Source organism: Perognathus longimembris, chromosome 24 (genome assembly GCF_023159225.1).
Source record: "Perognathus longimembris pacificus isolate PPM17 chromosome 24, ASM2315922v1, whole genome shotgun sequence".
In the NCBI taxonomy this organism is placed as follows: domain Eukaryota; kingdom Metazoa; phylum Chordata; class Mammalia; order Rodentia; family Heteromyidae; genus Perognathus; species Perognathus longimembris.
In genome coordinates this window covers 25,073,293-25,089,505 of record NC_063184.1, presented here as the reverse complement: position 1 = coordinate 25,089,505, position 16,213 = coordinate 25,073,293, and the positions used below count along the sequence as shown (strand labels likewise).

General features: G+C 41.3%; 1 protein-coding gene across 1 annotated transcript in view; it reads right to left on the bottom strand.

Annotated features, from left to right (window-relative positions):
- Dchs2 (dachsous cadherin-related 2) overlaps nt 1-16,213 on the bottom strand; it is a 135,211-nt gene that overhangs the window by 37,562 nt on the left and 81,436 nt on the right. The window contains 5 exon segments of the mRNA XM_048333548.1: nt 981-1,138; nt 1,930-2,029; nt 3,578-3,765; nt 7,385-8,410; nt 9,351-9,587. Coding sequence (XP_048189505.1) covers nt 981-1,138; nt 1,930-2,029; nt 3,578-3,765; nt 7,385-8,410; nt 9,351-9,587 — 1,709 coding nt within the window.

Here is a 16,213-nt window from a genome sequence, read left to right as displayed (position 1 = left end):
ATTGGTTGTGAAAGTCATGTGAACTTCTTTTGGCCCAGGCTGGTCTCCAACTACGTCATCCTCCCAATTGCTACCTTCCTGAGAAGCTAGGATTACATGTGTGAGACACTGTGCCCAGTGAGGAAGTATGCTTTTATGATTCCAGTATGAAAATCCAATATTTAAGCATCACTAACTATAGGATTGTTCGCTTTTCCACGGGCTGAAGAGTATGCACAGTCATCTTTAGTCTTAACTGCTGGAATACATTTTCCTGCTACAAAGACTTTCTACAATTTGTGTGCTTATTATGATTAATATAGAGCCTTACAATAAGGACCTTAAACAACTAAGCTTTAAAAAAAAATGGTCAAGGGTCAGGTGCCAGTGGTTTACACCTGTAACCCTAACTAATCAGGAGGCTGAGATCTAAGAAAAAAGGTTTAAAAAGCCAGCTTGGACAGGAACATTTGTGAGACTCTTATCCCCAATTGACCATCAAAAAGATGGAAGTAGCTCTGTGGCTCAAGTGGTGGAGTAGTAGTCTTGAGCAAAAAAAACTCAGGGACAGTGTCCAGGCCTTGAATTCAAGCCCCAGGACTGGCACAAGGGAAAAAAGCCAAAAGTGATGTGACTTACTACTACTTATTTACAGACAAGTTTCTCCTGTAAATTTACCAGGTCTTTGATTAGGAATAAGTAAAAGACAACTCAACCTTTTGTTTAATATAAACAAAGCAATATAAATGCCATGTCCTAGTGAATATCTTGTCAAGATCCTTACCAAAGTCATGCAAAACTGTATTTGGATACAAATTGTTTGCTAGTGCCAGGCAAGGAGATAAATGTACATTAAGAAATATGCTCTTAGGAGATAAATGTGCATTGAGCAATATGCTCTTAAAACAGCATTTGCACACAGCATATCTCTGATCCCACTTGTTGATGAATCAGATGAGACCTTCATAATGGTCATCCACATTTTCTGGTGACCACATTACCTGAATATTAACAACTGCGTGTCCTTGAAGCTGGGGCACTCCTTGGTCGCTAGCGATGACGATCACCCTGTAGGAAGGTCTGGAGTCATGTGACAGGACCATGTTTGTTCTTATTTCACCATTGTTGCAATCGATCTTAAAGTGATCAGAAGAGTCTTCTGCATACACACATATAAAGTGAGATACGGATGTAAACTGACAGAAAACAAAGGAGCAATGAACCCCATATATCTATGATGAATTGGGGTATTTAAGTTCCATAACATATTCTGAAGTACTAAGTTTAAGGCAAACAATTCTGTAGTTTCTTGATGTTTGAGGACTATACACAGTATGTATATGATAGGAACAGTATGTGGCACCCTATTAATATGTACAGCTTTTATGTTTTTATATATCCAATAAAATAAGATTTAATTTTAAATGCCATTAAACATATAGATAAGATACATAACAGATGTTTTTTAAATTTTTCCTACTTAAAAATAGTAGGTAGAGCTTCAAGAGGCTAAGATCAGGAGGACTGAAGTTTGAAGTTTTTAGTTTACGGTTGGTTATAATTGTTGTTTTGTTTTGTTTTGGGTGCCAGTCCTGGGGCTTGAATTCAGGCCCAGGCACTGTCCCTGGCCATTTTTGCTCAAGGCTAGCATTCTGCCACGTGGGCCATGCTTAGACTTCCAACTTTTTGGTTAGTAAATTGGACATCGGAGTTTCAGAGACTTTCCCGCCCAAGCTGGCTTCAAACCGCAGATACCAGCTTTCTGAGCAGCTAGGATTCTAGGCGTGAGCCACCAACACCTGGCTGTGTTTTGTTTTAATTCAAGGTTGTATTCAAAGTTAGCTAGAGAGTAATAGAGAATGTATTTTCCCAGGCCGAAACAGGAAATTGACACCTGACAAAGGATTGGGAATTCTAAATGCTTCCAGCCCTAGCAAGAGCGAGCTTTACCTGGAGAAAGAGAATAGCTCACTTCCGCATTACTTCCTTCATCAAGGTCCTTCGCAAATAGTGTCGTAACCAATGTATTTACAGGCTGACCTTCTAGAACCTGTCATAAAAACAAATGGCTTATAGTGATTCAGTGTAATTTCTAAAAGAAGTATCAATGGACTTTTAACTTCAATAATAGCACATCACACTGAGCACACTTAACTTTTAAAGCCTGCATACCACTTAAATGTCTACCAAATAGAAGTTAAATGGTAGTATATGGGGGAAAAAAACTACCTCACAAATTTGAATATTTTACTCAGTCTGAACAAATTATCTGAGGTATCTGAGCTAATTCTGCAAATAAGTAATTAACAATAAAGGACATAAAATTTAAAAGTTTATATATATTATGTATTTAGTTTATATATTTCATATAGCTTATATATTTTAAATGATATTTTATGAAGGGTTCTGGCATCTTCTCATTTATCAGCTTCCCAGGTAACTTTAACAGGTGATTATTACAATCTAAAATATGTTCAAGATAAACTCCAGGAAATATACTTTACACAGGAAATGTAAATAGGAAGTGTCCTGGAATACTGAAATGAACACATGAAGTTCAACTGTTCAATGAAGCATGAGATATTCTATCACTACAATTATAAATCATTACAAAATATGATAATGTCTTGTTTAGGGCAGAATTTTTCTTTAAATGTTACTTTTGTAGCTCAGTATAAGTTTACTAACATCCTCAGTACCTATTTCTCATGTTCTCATACACATATTTGAGCACAATTTGAATATCCAGTTCAATCGTTTTGGAACCACAGGTACTGGACATTTTATTCATATAATCCATCCACTTAACAAATTATGAGTGCCTCCAAGATACATCTGTTTATTACATACATGAAAGTTTTCATGTTCGTAAAAAAAAAAAAGGCATAGAAGTAACAAGACGAGTCAATAAAATATAAACCTTTGTATATGTGCTCAAAAGGACCAATGTTTAAATCTCTGGATGTTCATTTATCCATTTAAGAATTACAGAGTCTGCTTTCAGCTAACCGTCTTTTTTTCCTAAAATTACATTTTTATTATCGTTAAGTATTTACACAACATGGTTACAATTCAACATATCAGTTTATGAGTACAATGCTTCTTGATCAGTGTCAGCCTTTTCATCATTCTTCTCCATCTTTCCCAACCCAATCCCTCCCTCAATTTTCCATGTTTCATAGGATATACATTGAATCTGACGAGTTCATTCCCCCAGCTTTCCACTCTTCATTCATCCACCCTCCCTCCCCTTGACCTCCTCCACACACTTCCTGGTACTCATTTTGTTAGACTGAGTTATCGGTTGTCTTAATGGCATGCCGCCAGTTACTCTTAAGGAGCTGGGCATAGAAGGGCAGGCAGAGACTGCTCTGTCTGATGCACCAGGCAGAACTATAGAACTCACTGTCTAATGATGAAAGTGCAATTCCGGAGAGCCCATATATTCATTTTCTTTTATTGTTTTAACATCTTGCTGTTTACACATACACAATTTCCAAACTAGAAATATAGGCAATTCACATGTTCTGCCACAAGATGGTGCTCGAAACAAACGACTAAGCACATGGCAAGGTGACTGCAAGGCTACTGCACAAACCTTGATGTACAATTCGTTTCCAGGGAGACACTGGGGGAAGAAGGGCCTGTTATCATTGGTGTCAGTGACTGTGACATAAACCACTGTGGTGGCATTCCGAGGTGGGGAGCCATGGTCCGTCACCAGGACAGTCAGCTGATGGTGGCCCTGATGCTCACGATCCAATGCCGACCAACTGACCAGTTCACCTGGGATGCAAGAAAAACACAAACACTCTGTATGCTTGGAGTATTGGCACCACAAGCCATATCCGAAACAATCCATCAAAAGGAAAGCTTTGCACCAAAGCATCACCACCAAGACCACATGGAGTTTCCACAAGAAGATACTGAAATTGCTCCAGAAAATGCCACTTAAAAATTGTCATTCTTTATATTCCAGATTCTCTACCATCACTTCTTTGAATTGAAAAAAAATGAATTCATGTTGTAAGGGGTGACCTGAATCAAAATGCACTGTATTCATAAACTGCTTTGTTAAATGGAAAACGCCTTTGTACAACTACTTATAATAATTTAAAAATGAGTTCAGGGCAACAAGTAATTTGGAAGATTTAAAATGACTGCTTATCCCTCCTTACGCTGCTGCATAGAATGGCAGGAAGCTTGTGAGCTGTGGCACTGGATTCTGAGTCTGGGATGGGTACCAGTGACTCATGCCTGCAATTCTAACTTGCTTGAGAGGCTGTGGTTGGGAAGATCACCGTTTGAGGCCAGCTGGAGCATATAAATGAGTCTTCCTCTTAACCAAAAGCTATGGATGTGACTGTCCACCTAGCTATGAGGGAGGCTGAGATCAGGAGGACTGTGGGCTCAGGCCAGCCTAGCCAGAAAAGTCTGTGAAACTCCATTTCAGTGGGAGAAGCTAGACAGCGTGACATACACCTGTCTTCCAGTTATGGGAGAAGCCTAAAACAAAAGGGTCACAGTATAAGTACATGTTTGGGCAGGAAGTAAGAGCGCCATGTAAAAAAGGAGCTAAAGGTATGGCTCAAACCCCACTAGCTCAGAGTTCTAGGTATGGATTCCAGCTCCCCATCTAACCACCTTCTGTGCCTACCTTCTAAGGCTGCCACTGGAAACAATGCAATCGTTCATAGCTTATAAATATTAGAGCCATCATTTACAGCTTCTAAATATAGCCACTGAAAACAATGCAATCGCTTCTAGCCTATAAAATAACAATCATTTATAGTTTTTATAAAGCACTTTGAGAGCTGTAAGATCTTGTTTTGTTTTATAAGCTATAAATTCCTGGCAGTTATGATGTCTACTTTACAGTAATGGCAAAATAACTTGTTCCTTCGGTAATGTCTTTTGTGTAAGCACACATTTATTTTTATCTCACAAAACCTAGGTATACCAACACATAGTAACTTCCCAAGTAACTACTAATGGTTGGCAGCCCTTCTTTTTTATACTCTTCCTAGACGTGTACTTCGGTCAATTTCCTCATTTCTCCCACGGAGATGTAGATTTGAAGTCCTAGTCACTTCTCCCTCATGCCAAGGACTTTAGAAGACATGGGCACCTTCCAGTAGCCCAGCTCCTTCTAGGAAGCTCAGCCAAGCCCTTGTTACTTATGAAGAAAACTATCTGTGAGCAAGTAAACGCAAACCAGCTATCACGAAGCACTGTCATTACTGACTCTTCATCAAAATCAAGGGGCATTGCACAGAAAAAGAAAGAGAAAGGAAATTCACATTTGAGGAAGTCACTGCATTGACAGCTTGAGCTCGGTATTTAGTGTAACTACTTACTCTCAACTGCTTACCGGCCGTTTGCTATAACTACAAGAGTAATAAAAATCATAAACACGGTGCCAGGCACTGGTGGCTCACTCGTAAAATCCTAACTACTCTGAAGATCATGGTTCAAAGACAACTGGGACAGGAAAATCCTAGAGACTCTTATTTCCAATAAACTACTCAGAAAAAGCCAGAAGTGGTGCTGTGGTTCAAGTGGTAGAGTACTAACCTTGACCACAAGGAGGCTCAAGGACAGCACCCAGGCCCTGAGTTCAAGCCCAGGACAGGTAAAAATAAATAATAACACAACTGCATTTTTAAAAGCTGCAATCAGCAATTCACTGAAAAGCCCAAATCCTGAGAAGTATGCAGAGTTTTATGTCACGCACCATCTGCGCAGGGCCAGAGAGGAAGGGCCCTGGGGCTGGCCTGCATGGGGCCTGGCGGAGCTACTGGGAGCTAGAATCCACGTCACTAAGAAACAGCTCAGGGGGCCGAGGCCATTCCGCCATGCCCTGGAGACTGCCCATCCCTGTCCCTGCCCCGCGGACCCTAGGTTATCCCTGGAGTGTGAAAACTCGTCAAGTCCCCTCATTCACCTGACTTCAATAGCAACAGCTGTCCAGAGCAGGAACCAAAGCCGGTCAGGCATTCTCTCCTCTGCTCACGCAAAGACACTCAACACTTAACACCTCACAAGATGAGGTATGGACTCCTGGCCTTCAATCTGGGTGCTGGACTAATGTGAAGGGGAAAGTCAGGAACCAGCTACAGTTAACACATTAAAACAATTACTTGATGAAATAGAAGTCACCCCATGGACTAAGGTGCAAACAGGACCAGCCTGTGCAGTCTGGGTCCTGAAAAGGGAGCCTCAGTTGAGGGGTTGGGTGGGGAGCTGAAATCCAGCCTTCAGCCTTCCTGGTGAGTCACAAGTCCTGGAGAAAAGCTCCACCTACAGGAGGAAGGGGAAACTCCTCCTAATTCACACAGGGCTTCCAGGACAGAGGCACACAGCTCCTGAGGATAGTATCCAAATTCTATTCAGGTAAAGGGCAGAGGACCATTACCCGATCACCCGGCTTATAACATTTAAATTTTCATATTTAATTCTTAAATTAGCATTTCAGAAAGAAATGGCAGCATCATCAATATTCCTCTTTCCTCTAGGGTCTCTTACCAAAACAAGAATAGGCAACCTATACACTTCAAGTGATTCTGAAATCGTCACTGTGACAGGATTGCTTTCTAGTTGTACCTCTATGACATTTATATTTCATAAAATATGACTTGATGTATTGTTAAAGTCTACAAATGAAAAAGACAGAAAAGGCCAGAATGAGAAAAACAAACCTTTGCCCAGGATTTATTCAATCCAATTTGCTCTGTGTGTGTGTGTGTGTGTGTGTGTGTGTGTGTCTGTCTGTCTGTCTGTCTGTCTACATGCACAGAGGTTGCATCATTACTGGGTCTTGTACTCTGGTATGGCTTTTTCACTCAAGACTGATGCTCTACCACTTCAGCCACACCTCCACTTCTAGCTTTTTTCTGGCTAACTGGAGATAAGAGCCTCTTGAGTTTGTCTGCAAGGATGGCTTTTGAGCCCTGATCCTGAGATTTCAAATCTTCCAAATAGTAAGGGTTACCAACTTGCTTTAAGTCTATAAAAGGCTAGTATACCTCTGTGGTGAATACTGCATGCAAATGCAACACAACTGTAAGAATTTGTGTATCAAAGACATAGTTAAACATAGAAAAGGAACAGTAATTCTCAGCAGTAGGAATTTTTCAGCCCCGCTGTAATTCCATGGGACCATGTATGAACACAGAATTCATCTTTGATTCAAATGTTGTTACTCAGGCCAAATGGATTATCAACAGATGAGTGAGCAGCTACAAAACTATGAATCCTTAGTGATATTGCTTTCTATTTTAAAATCATATGATCACAGAATAATCAAACAATGCACTTACTAAAAATTCTCATTCACACTATGCATAAATATTCTAGCTTTCTCAATCTGAATGGAAAGGAATAGCCAGGAGCTACAAAAAGCTACCTGTGTTGGTATTCATCTTGAAGAATTTCCCATCTGACAAAAGGAAGTATGACAGTTGTCCATTCTTTCCAGAGTCGGAGTCCACTGCTGTGATTTGGCCTATGACCCCTAGGGGGAGAGGGCTCTCCAGGACTCTCAGAAACAATGGGCCATGCGAGAATGTAGGGGAATTGTCATTCTCATCCAGGACATGAACAGTTACTGACGTGCTCCCATTTTGAACCGATTTGTCCTCTGGGATCCAGGCAAACGCTCTAAGGCTGTATGCTTGTGTAGATTCATAGTCGAGTTGTCTTCGCAGATAGATCCAGCCTGTATAAGGGTGGATCCCAAATGCAGCAGAGTCCACACTGGCTTCCAGAGAATAGATCACCTGCAAATGTGGGCGTAGGGGGCCCAGAGGGGCCAGAGGCCAGGCCTGGATTTGCAGTATCTGTGCTGCCACCGACAGAGACTCACAAACTTCCACTCGGTAGACCAGATTTTCGAAGGTCAGGGCTGGTCTTGGTTCTTGTTTTTCAACAGCTACTGTCAGGACCATCCGAGCTGATCGAGCAGGATCCCCATGGTCCTCAGCCAAAAGGATCAGTGTGTGTGTCTGTGGCATGTGGCCCCCCAGATTCCCATGGAGAAATACCACCCCAAGCCTGGGGTCAATGGTGAAGATGCTTGGGCTTGGACTTGCAATGGTGTACCAGATGAGTCCGTTTGGGCCACTGTCTCTGTCTTGAGCACGTGCAAGATACAAGGCCGTGCCAGGAGGTGTGTTCTGGGGTATCCTAATCTCATCCGAGGCCGTGGGGAACTCGGGGGGATTGTCATTGATGTCCATGACCGTGACACTGACTTGGGTGCTGCTGTAGGCCGGGGAGCCACTGAGCCGGGCCTGGATGGTGAGGACCACCACGGGCTGTGATTCATGATCCAGAGGCTTCTGTGTGCGGAGGGTGCCCAGCCACGGGTGAATGGAAAACTTCCCATCCAGATCACCAGAGGAAATTTGGTAAAAGATTGGTTCCGAAGAATCTGCAAAGACAGAGAGTTTAGTTCAAAGCAATGAGCCTGCTGGAAAGGTAGAAATTGAAAACATTACTTTAGTTTAAATCTGCATGGACTGGTAGTGGATGTTGTACTTCCTCTCTCTCAAATGTCTGTTAGAAAGCTGACACAGGATGTAAGATTTCTTGGTGGCCAATGGACTATGCAGTAAATAGTTTCTAGCCATAGGCTTCACTACACTTGTCTGTTCTTTCATGAAAAGGGAAAAATGGAAAATAATCTGGACACCTTATTTACCTACCTGTGGAAGCCATGTTGTCAGTATTTCTCTACAATATCTCCCTGTGAATGGCAACATCATTCCCCAGAGGCTGAGGGAGAGACAGGAGGGAGAACAAGGGCCCCAGGTGGAGGACAGACTCTAGGGGAAATTACCTTGTAGGCCCACATCCTGTAAGAGGGCCCTTTACACACTGGAAAGAGAGTCAGAAAAGGAAGTTTGCTCAAGTTCTGTGTGAACCAACAAAAATATTTATCATCGCAATTGGTACTAAAAATGAAATGTTTAAATAACTCTAAGTTGAAATAGTCTGCAAAACTTTATTTAATGAGGCAGGATAGTGTATAGTTGGCCTAGAAAACAATTCATTATATTTATATATGCATGCGCATGTGCATATGTGTGCTATGTGTGTGTTGGTGAGTGGATTAGAGGAAATGGAAGATATACACCTTTGACATGCTAATTATTCTGAATTGTATTAAGCTCCTTTAAAAAAATACCCAATACTTTTGTTATCTGAATAATATTGGAGGATGGATGGAGAATGAGGAGCAAGCCATAGGTCGTGCTGGCTCCATTCTCACAGGGAAAGAGAACTGGATTTGTGTAAGATACCACGGCCCAAGGAAGTACAGAACATTTCCCACTAATGGACTGTGATGCAGTGTAAGAGTCAGCACTTACTCAAGGACTCCCTTGCCCTCACGGTCCCCACAGGACTGTCTTCAGGCACATCTTCGTACACTGAGAACGCATATTTAGGTCTTTCAAATTCGGCAGGAGCCAGTGTGTTGTGGAGAACACGCACAGTGACTTCGGCATTAGCAGCAGCCGTGAGCCCACCACCGTCTCGAGCGCAGACCGTCAAGAAAAGCGTAGTGGGTTCCAAATGATTGATTGTGGATGTCAAGGAAATAATTCCTGAAAAGGGGGGGGGGGAGTTGACAAGCAGATGACAACATACAATAGATACCGATGGTAACAGTCTGTGGTGTTTAATTGTATATGTCAACTTGACTGGGCCCTGGGGTGCCCCGATAGATGACCAGAGATTATTCTTAATATGGAGTACTCAATGTAACAAACGTCAAGGCTTTTGTTATACAACTGGACATGAAGAATACTTTGATTTTTGCTGAAAATGTCTCACTTGAGATCTGTATGATGTGAGCCCTCCTAGCATGCTGTTTGGAAGGGTTTTCTGTGACAAGGTGATCAATTTAATTAATGGGACATACTTGGACCATGCAATTATTACCTAACATTTCAAATATGGAGCTCCCTCCTGCAGTCAGGACTCTACATATAAACCAGTGAAATCTGTAATTATTTTTTAAACCTTGCCTCCAAACACTCTGAATGTTGGATTTCTAATTCTATATGCTAATTTTATGTCCTTAGCTCTAGGTTTATTTGTGAATGATTCTGATTAAATCTTAGCAGAACCAGACTCGGTCCATAAACCTGGCATCCTAGACATTTTCCATCTGGGGAACTGATTCTTAAAAGCAAGGCAAGAAATCCATTCTTTAGAGTTTATGGACCAGTAAGAGACCATGAAGACATCGTTACAATTAGACAGAGCTCCATTAAAATCCTGGTTCTGTCAATTCCTGAGCAATTTTCATAAGCCCTCTGAGCCTCTGTAGCATCTGTAAACATACTGGAGAATCAGGCCAGCATCATGTACTAGCACAGCTGCTGTGGAGTCGATTCAAGAGCATCGATAAACAAAGCGCCCAGCACAGAGCCAGACACACACCGACTTCAGAGACCTAACTCCTCTCTCTCCCTCCTGAGCACTATAAGGTATTACTAGGTGAATAAATCACAGACATAGCAAAACATAATAACGAGTGGTTAAATACAAATCTTCTGAGGGCCGGGCACCAGTGGCTCACACCTGTGATGCTGGCCCAGGCAGCAAAGTCTGTGAGACCCAAATCTCCAATACACTACCAGAAAAGCCAGAAGTGACGCTATGGCTCAAGTGGTAAGAATGCTGAGGCTCAGGGACGGTCCCCAGGCCCTGAGTTCAAGCCCCAGGATTGGACACACACACACACACACACACACACACACACACACACACACACACCTGTCCTTCTATGGAAAGGGAAAATTGGGGGGAGGAACTAGAGTAGCATCCACATTCTGTGAATTTCCATGAAAAGAACACTAAAAAATTCACTAGAAGAGTTGCCCAGGGGCCTACAATCCTAACAGCCTGCCCCTGCCCACCAGTGCACCAAGGGGCAGCTCTGGTGACTCATGCCACACCGACACATCTGGCTCCTTCTACTAACATGGCAAGCCTACTCATTTGAAGTTTCATCTAAGCCGACTTTGGGTGGACATGTCTTCATTTGTCATGTAACCCTGAATGGTCCTATTACTTTTGTCTTTTTATTCAGTTCACCATGTGCCTCCCCCAGTTAATATTTCCCTATTATTTGATGAGTCCCTTCTGGTTGAATTCTAAGCGCTTACACAGGCTGGGTGGGGGGAGGGTGCGGTAGGACTGTAGTTCCTCCCAGGGAGGCCCACATCCACTGCCAGTGGGCAGACACAGAGCAAAGTTTTAGCTATTGCTTCCTCTTGTCATTTGAAACACGCTGATAACTCAAGAGAATCAACTCTGTGCACTGCCATTCCCTCCATCAGACCACCACAAGTCCTAAGCTACACTCGACTGCTATACTCAATTCAAAAGAACATCAGTTCCTTAGATCAGAAGCACAATTCCTTCAAGATCTGACCCAAGTGGTTCTGTTACTTGACGGAGTCCAGTGTAAAAGCCATAATTTTAGCAACAGCAGAGAAAAGAATCATCTGTTACTTGAAGACTGCACAGCTTTGTGAACTTTGTCAATTCTGTAAACATCATGCGCTTAGAGCCTCAGGGTAAGACTCCATTTGGAATAAGGTCTTTGCCAATGAAATCATCCTGGATGAAAGCATCCACAAAGGCCACCATTAGGGGAGAAATTTGTAGTTTGCTGCCACAAACCAAGGATGCCAGGGTGCCCTGCAGAAGCCAGAAGGCAGGTGGGAATGGCCATAGCTTCTCTCTGTCACCAGAGGAATCCAAATCTACAGACAGCTTGTTTGCAGGCTTTCCTCCTCCACAACTGAGAGACAATCCACTTCTGTCCTTTTAAGTCACCCAGTTTGGTTTTCCAACTCTTGGAAGCTGGCCTCACATGACACAAAGCCAGAGAGCCTGGGTTCCAGTCTCACTCCAGAGACAAGCAGAGTTATCGCGTAGATAGCTAGGAAGCCGCTTCCTCTCTCTCCTGGATCATCTGCACTCTTGTGAAACAAGGTAAAACCCTTTCCACATGGAAGTTCTGACAGAATTGCTCAAAGAGATTCGAGAGGGGGAGTGCGGAGACCAGCTTCTGGCACATGGGAAATGCTTCCTAAACACAGCCAGAACTCAAGTTTAGGTGAAAGGCCTGCACTGGCTTCTTGCTGTGATTCTAGATTCATTCAGAATGAGTAACACAGAAGAGTAAAAGTGGCCTAATACAGAATAAGACTTCATTGTGCAAAACAGGCTGAGAGTTCCTGAACAGAGAGAGGAAGCTGGCATAACAGAAAAGGGAGAAGGGAAGCAAAGAGAGGGAAAAGCAAGGAAGGGGTGCTTCAAGTGACTTTTACTGTAAGGGATCAAGGGGACTTCTTTAGAATGCTGGGCAAATGGCCAGGGTGGGGATTTGGCCATTTCTCTCTTCTGACTTTCTGGAAAGAAACATAAACAACTGTTTTCTTGATTATGGAGAACGAGAATGAGAACAGGAACTCCATTTTGGTTCGTCTGTTGGGTCTGGTATAGGAGCTCATCACAAACCAATGGCTTCCTGTACATTTTATTTAACAATTACTTAGCTTTATTACTGACAAACCAGGCCTCTGGATTTTTGTGTTTTCCAAAGCATATAATTTTGCCTTCTCCCTGTATTGGGAGATCATGACAAGTGATAATGGATATAAACTCTTTCATAGATAAAATCAGGTGTGCTGAATAAACTCATGTCTCTGTTATTTTTATTTTTTAATGTCTATTTTGGGTTCTATGGCCAAAGAAAATTATGACCTTTACAGAAAAACTCATGTATTTTGCTTTATTTTGGGACAGCTGCAACCAAATGTTGATTCACATGATATGCATTTCAGTGTGTTGCTATTATTATGTTCCAGATAACAGACACAAAGTCATTTGACAACTGCCATTTAAGTAATAAAGCACAGTCTGATTTTTATCTTGGAGTTTCAGAAAAACAAAGAGATACATAAGCAATTCCAGGAAAATCTATGGGAAGATGGTGATAGGTAAAAATGCCTTATACTTGCTTTAATTCTCTCTGACTTTTTGGCTCTGTCTCGGAGCACCTAAGTATTCTGCTGGGATTCAGGACACAAATCCCACGAAACACTTCCCTGCTCTGAGCCTCTGTGCCTTCCGTGCAGTTATTGGACACCCAGGGAGCCTACCTAATGTAGTTCAATAAAACTCCATGGAAAAAGTCACCTAGCATTAAGCACATAGCAAGTGTTCATTAACTTTCCAAAGAAATAATTCATACTCAAGTTAATTTGATGGATTTCTTTGAATATATATATATATATATTTACAATTTTCTGTTAGTAGTAGAGTTTGAACTTGGATGCTCTACCACTTCAACCATACCTTCAACCTTTTCTGCTTTATTTGTGGCTCAAGTAGGGCCTCATGGTTTTGCCTGAGGTTGATCTCTGACTTTGACCTCTGTCCACCAATCTCCCATCTCCTGTTTCAGTGAGTTTACAGAAATGAACCACCATGCCAAGCCCTGAGTTTCTTTGATCTTAAAATCTTGACATAATAGATTTCACCACATTGTACCAGCTTAGCTTATATGTTTAACATCTAACATCAGACGCATTCAAGAATCATTTGGAAATATTTCTCCACAAAGCAGCCATATACATAATTAAAAACACTTAGTGAACATTCCTTTTTGTTGTTGTTGTTGGATGTTTTCTCAACCTGTATTTTTTTTCCATTGTGCATCAGCTGTCTACCTTCTGAGGCTGATTTAAGTCAAAGGCACATGATGGTCCCAAAAGACATGAGAGAATACCCTGGCTCACACACATTTTGCATGTTAAACACCTGCTAACAATACTTTCTAAATTGTCTATTTTTAGATTTAAGAATAAAAATAAGCTTCCAGGTGCTGGTGGCTCACATTTGCAATCCTAGCTACTTAGAAGGCTGAGATTGGAGGATAAAAGTTCAATGTTAGCCTGGGCAGAAAAGTGCATGAGACTCTTTATTTCCAATTAGCCATCAAAAAAATCAGAAATGGAGTTGTGGCTCAAGTGACAGACTGCCAGTCATGAACAAAATAGCTCAGGGACAGCTCTTAGGCCCTGAGTTCAGGCCCCAGGACCAGCACACAAAAAAATAAACAAATAAATGTGATCTACAGATTCAATGCAATGCCATCAAAATCCCAATGTTTCTGGAGCAAAGCAGAAATAGAAAAATCAAACCTAAAATCCATATGGAAGCACAAAAGGTTCAAGAGAACTAAAGTAATTAATTCTGAGTAAACACAGCAATGCTGAAGAAATCATAATACCAGACTTCAAATTATATGACATGCTAATTCATTATATATGTATATATGCATCATAAATATATATGCATCATTTTCCTGCCTTAACTAGTCAAATCATAGAATTGTCTCCATCTTACTTTTGCTCTTTAGTTTAAAATGGTCACAGCCAGACATGGTAACATACACCTGTAATTCTAGATACTGGGGAGGCAGAGGCAGGATTAAAAGTTCAAGACCAGATTAAGCAGAGGTAGTGAAAATTCAGCTCAGAAACAAACTGAAAACCAAATACTCAGGGGTAGGACTTCAGTGGTAGAGTATTTGAGACTCCTAATGTAATTGCTCAAAATACAAAACTCTCAGAATAACAGAAAGAGTCTTAGAGTGGAAAGTCAAGTGTCAGATTCACTACCATATCCTTAAATAAGTCATTGAATGCTTACGGGTAAGATGGAGTGGTACATGCCTATAATTCCAGCTATAAAGGAAAGCATACATGGGGGAGTTCTAATTGAGGCCATGCTCGATACAGAAAAATCAGTGAAAAGCACAAAAAGGTCTAGGAGGTGGGGTTCAAGTGGTAAAAACCTTGTCCAGCAAGTTGACTTTGAGTTCAAATTTCAGTGCTGACCTCTATCTGCCAAAAAAGATTCAGAATATTCAAGTCCTTTAATTTGCAGATAAATATGTGTTATATGAGGCCCAAATAGACAATATATAGAAAAGATGCTTTAACATTGTTATGTGAGCCATATTCTTAAACATCTTGTCATTGTTGATTTGCATCTTAGGCAAGTCATCAAATTTTTTTTAGCCTCAATTACTTCCTCCCCTAACGAAGCCCTGATCTGGAAGGTTCTTTCCATCTCACTGAGTCTGTGATCTTGTGCTGAAAACCCTCATGAGAAAATTCCCTAACACGCTTTTGTTCTCTTTGAAAGGGACATACAATCATTAGGTGCTCAGGATTAATTTCAGACCCTGTCTTGCAAATTAAAAAAAAAAGTCATCATTTGTTTGGCATGATCAGACTTGCATCCCTAATAGAATGAAGTATGGTATTAATTTATTAACTACAGAGAGGAATGTCAGACGTAGAAACCTGGTGATCATGAGCAATTATGAGAATCATTACGCGGTATGAAATCTGAGCAGAAAACTCACATTAGGAAAGAATCCGCCCTTGAAATAAAGAAAACAGTCTGCACTGTATTAGTTACAGCCCATGGTAGAATCCACACAACCCACACACACACGGAAGAGTCCAGCCAAACACAGAGGCACAGCTACCCGGGGTGGCAGTTTTCTTACCCTTTGGGTTACTTGTTCGTCCGTGGTACTAAAATTGGATATTGTATTCTGTACAATGAGACACAGACAAGACAGTGGGTGAACCAACATAAGCCTCTTGTTGAAGGCCTCTGAGAATTTGTCTGTGTTATTCACTGATAAATCCCAAATACTTACATCAATCAGTACCTACTACGTACTGAGCTTTGAATAAAGGTTTACTACATACACGGTCTGCTCCAATTTCCAGCTTTGAATTGTTAAGCTACACACTTCCTTAAGAATTTGCACTGATTAAGCTCTATCTCATTAATTTGCCTACATAAAGAATTAAACCACAGGAATTTAATCAAAGGTAGTCCTGAGCATGGAGGCCATTGGAGCTGGCAATTAATACTGAACCCAGATGCCTGGAACCTATATCCCTTAAAAATCATCTGAACTAGAAATCACATTGTTCCTTAGCGTAAAATTACTAAATAAATAGAATAAACTCAAAAGCTAAGGTAGTGATCTAGTGATCCTTTAATTGTACTAAAGAGAAGGCTTCAAAAAATGAAGGAGAAATCTACACGTCATTTATAAGATGGGATTAAAACAGATGAAAGTGCTATTAATAACTATGCTTCTTGGGTTTCTTCCTTTTCA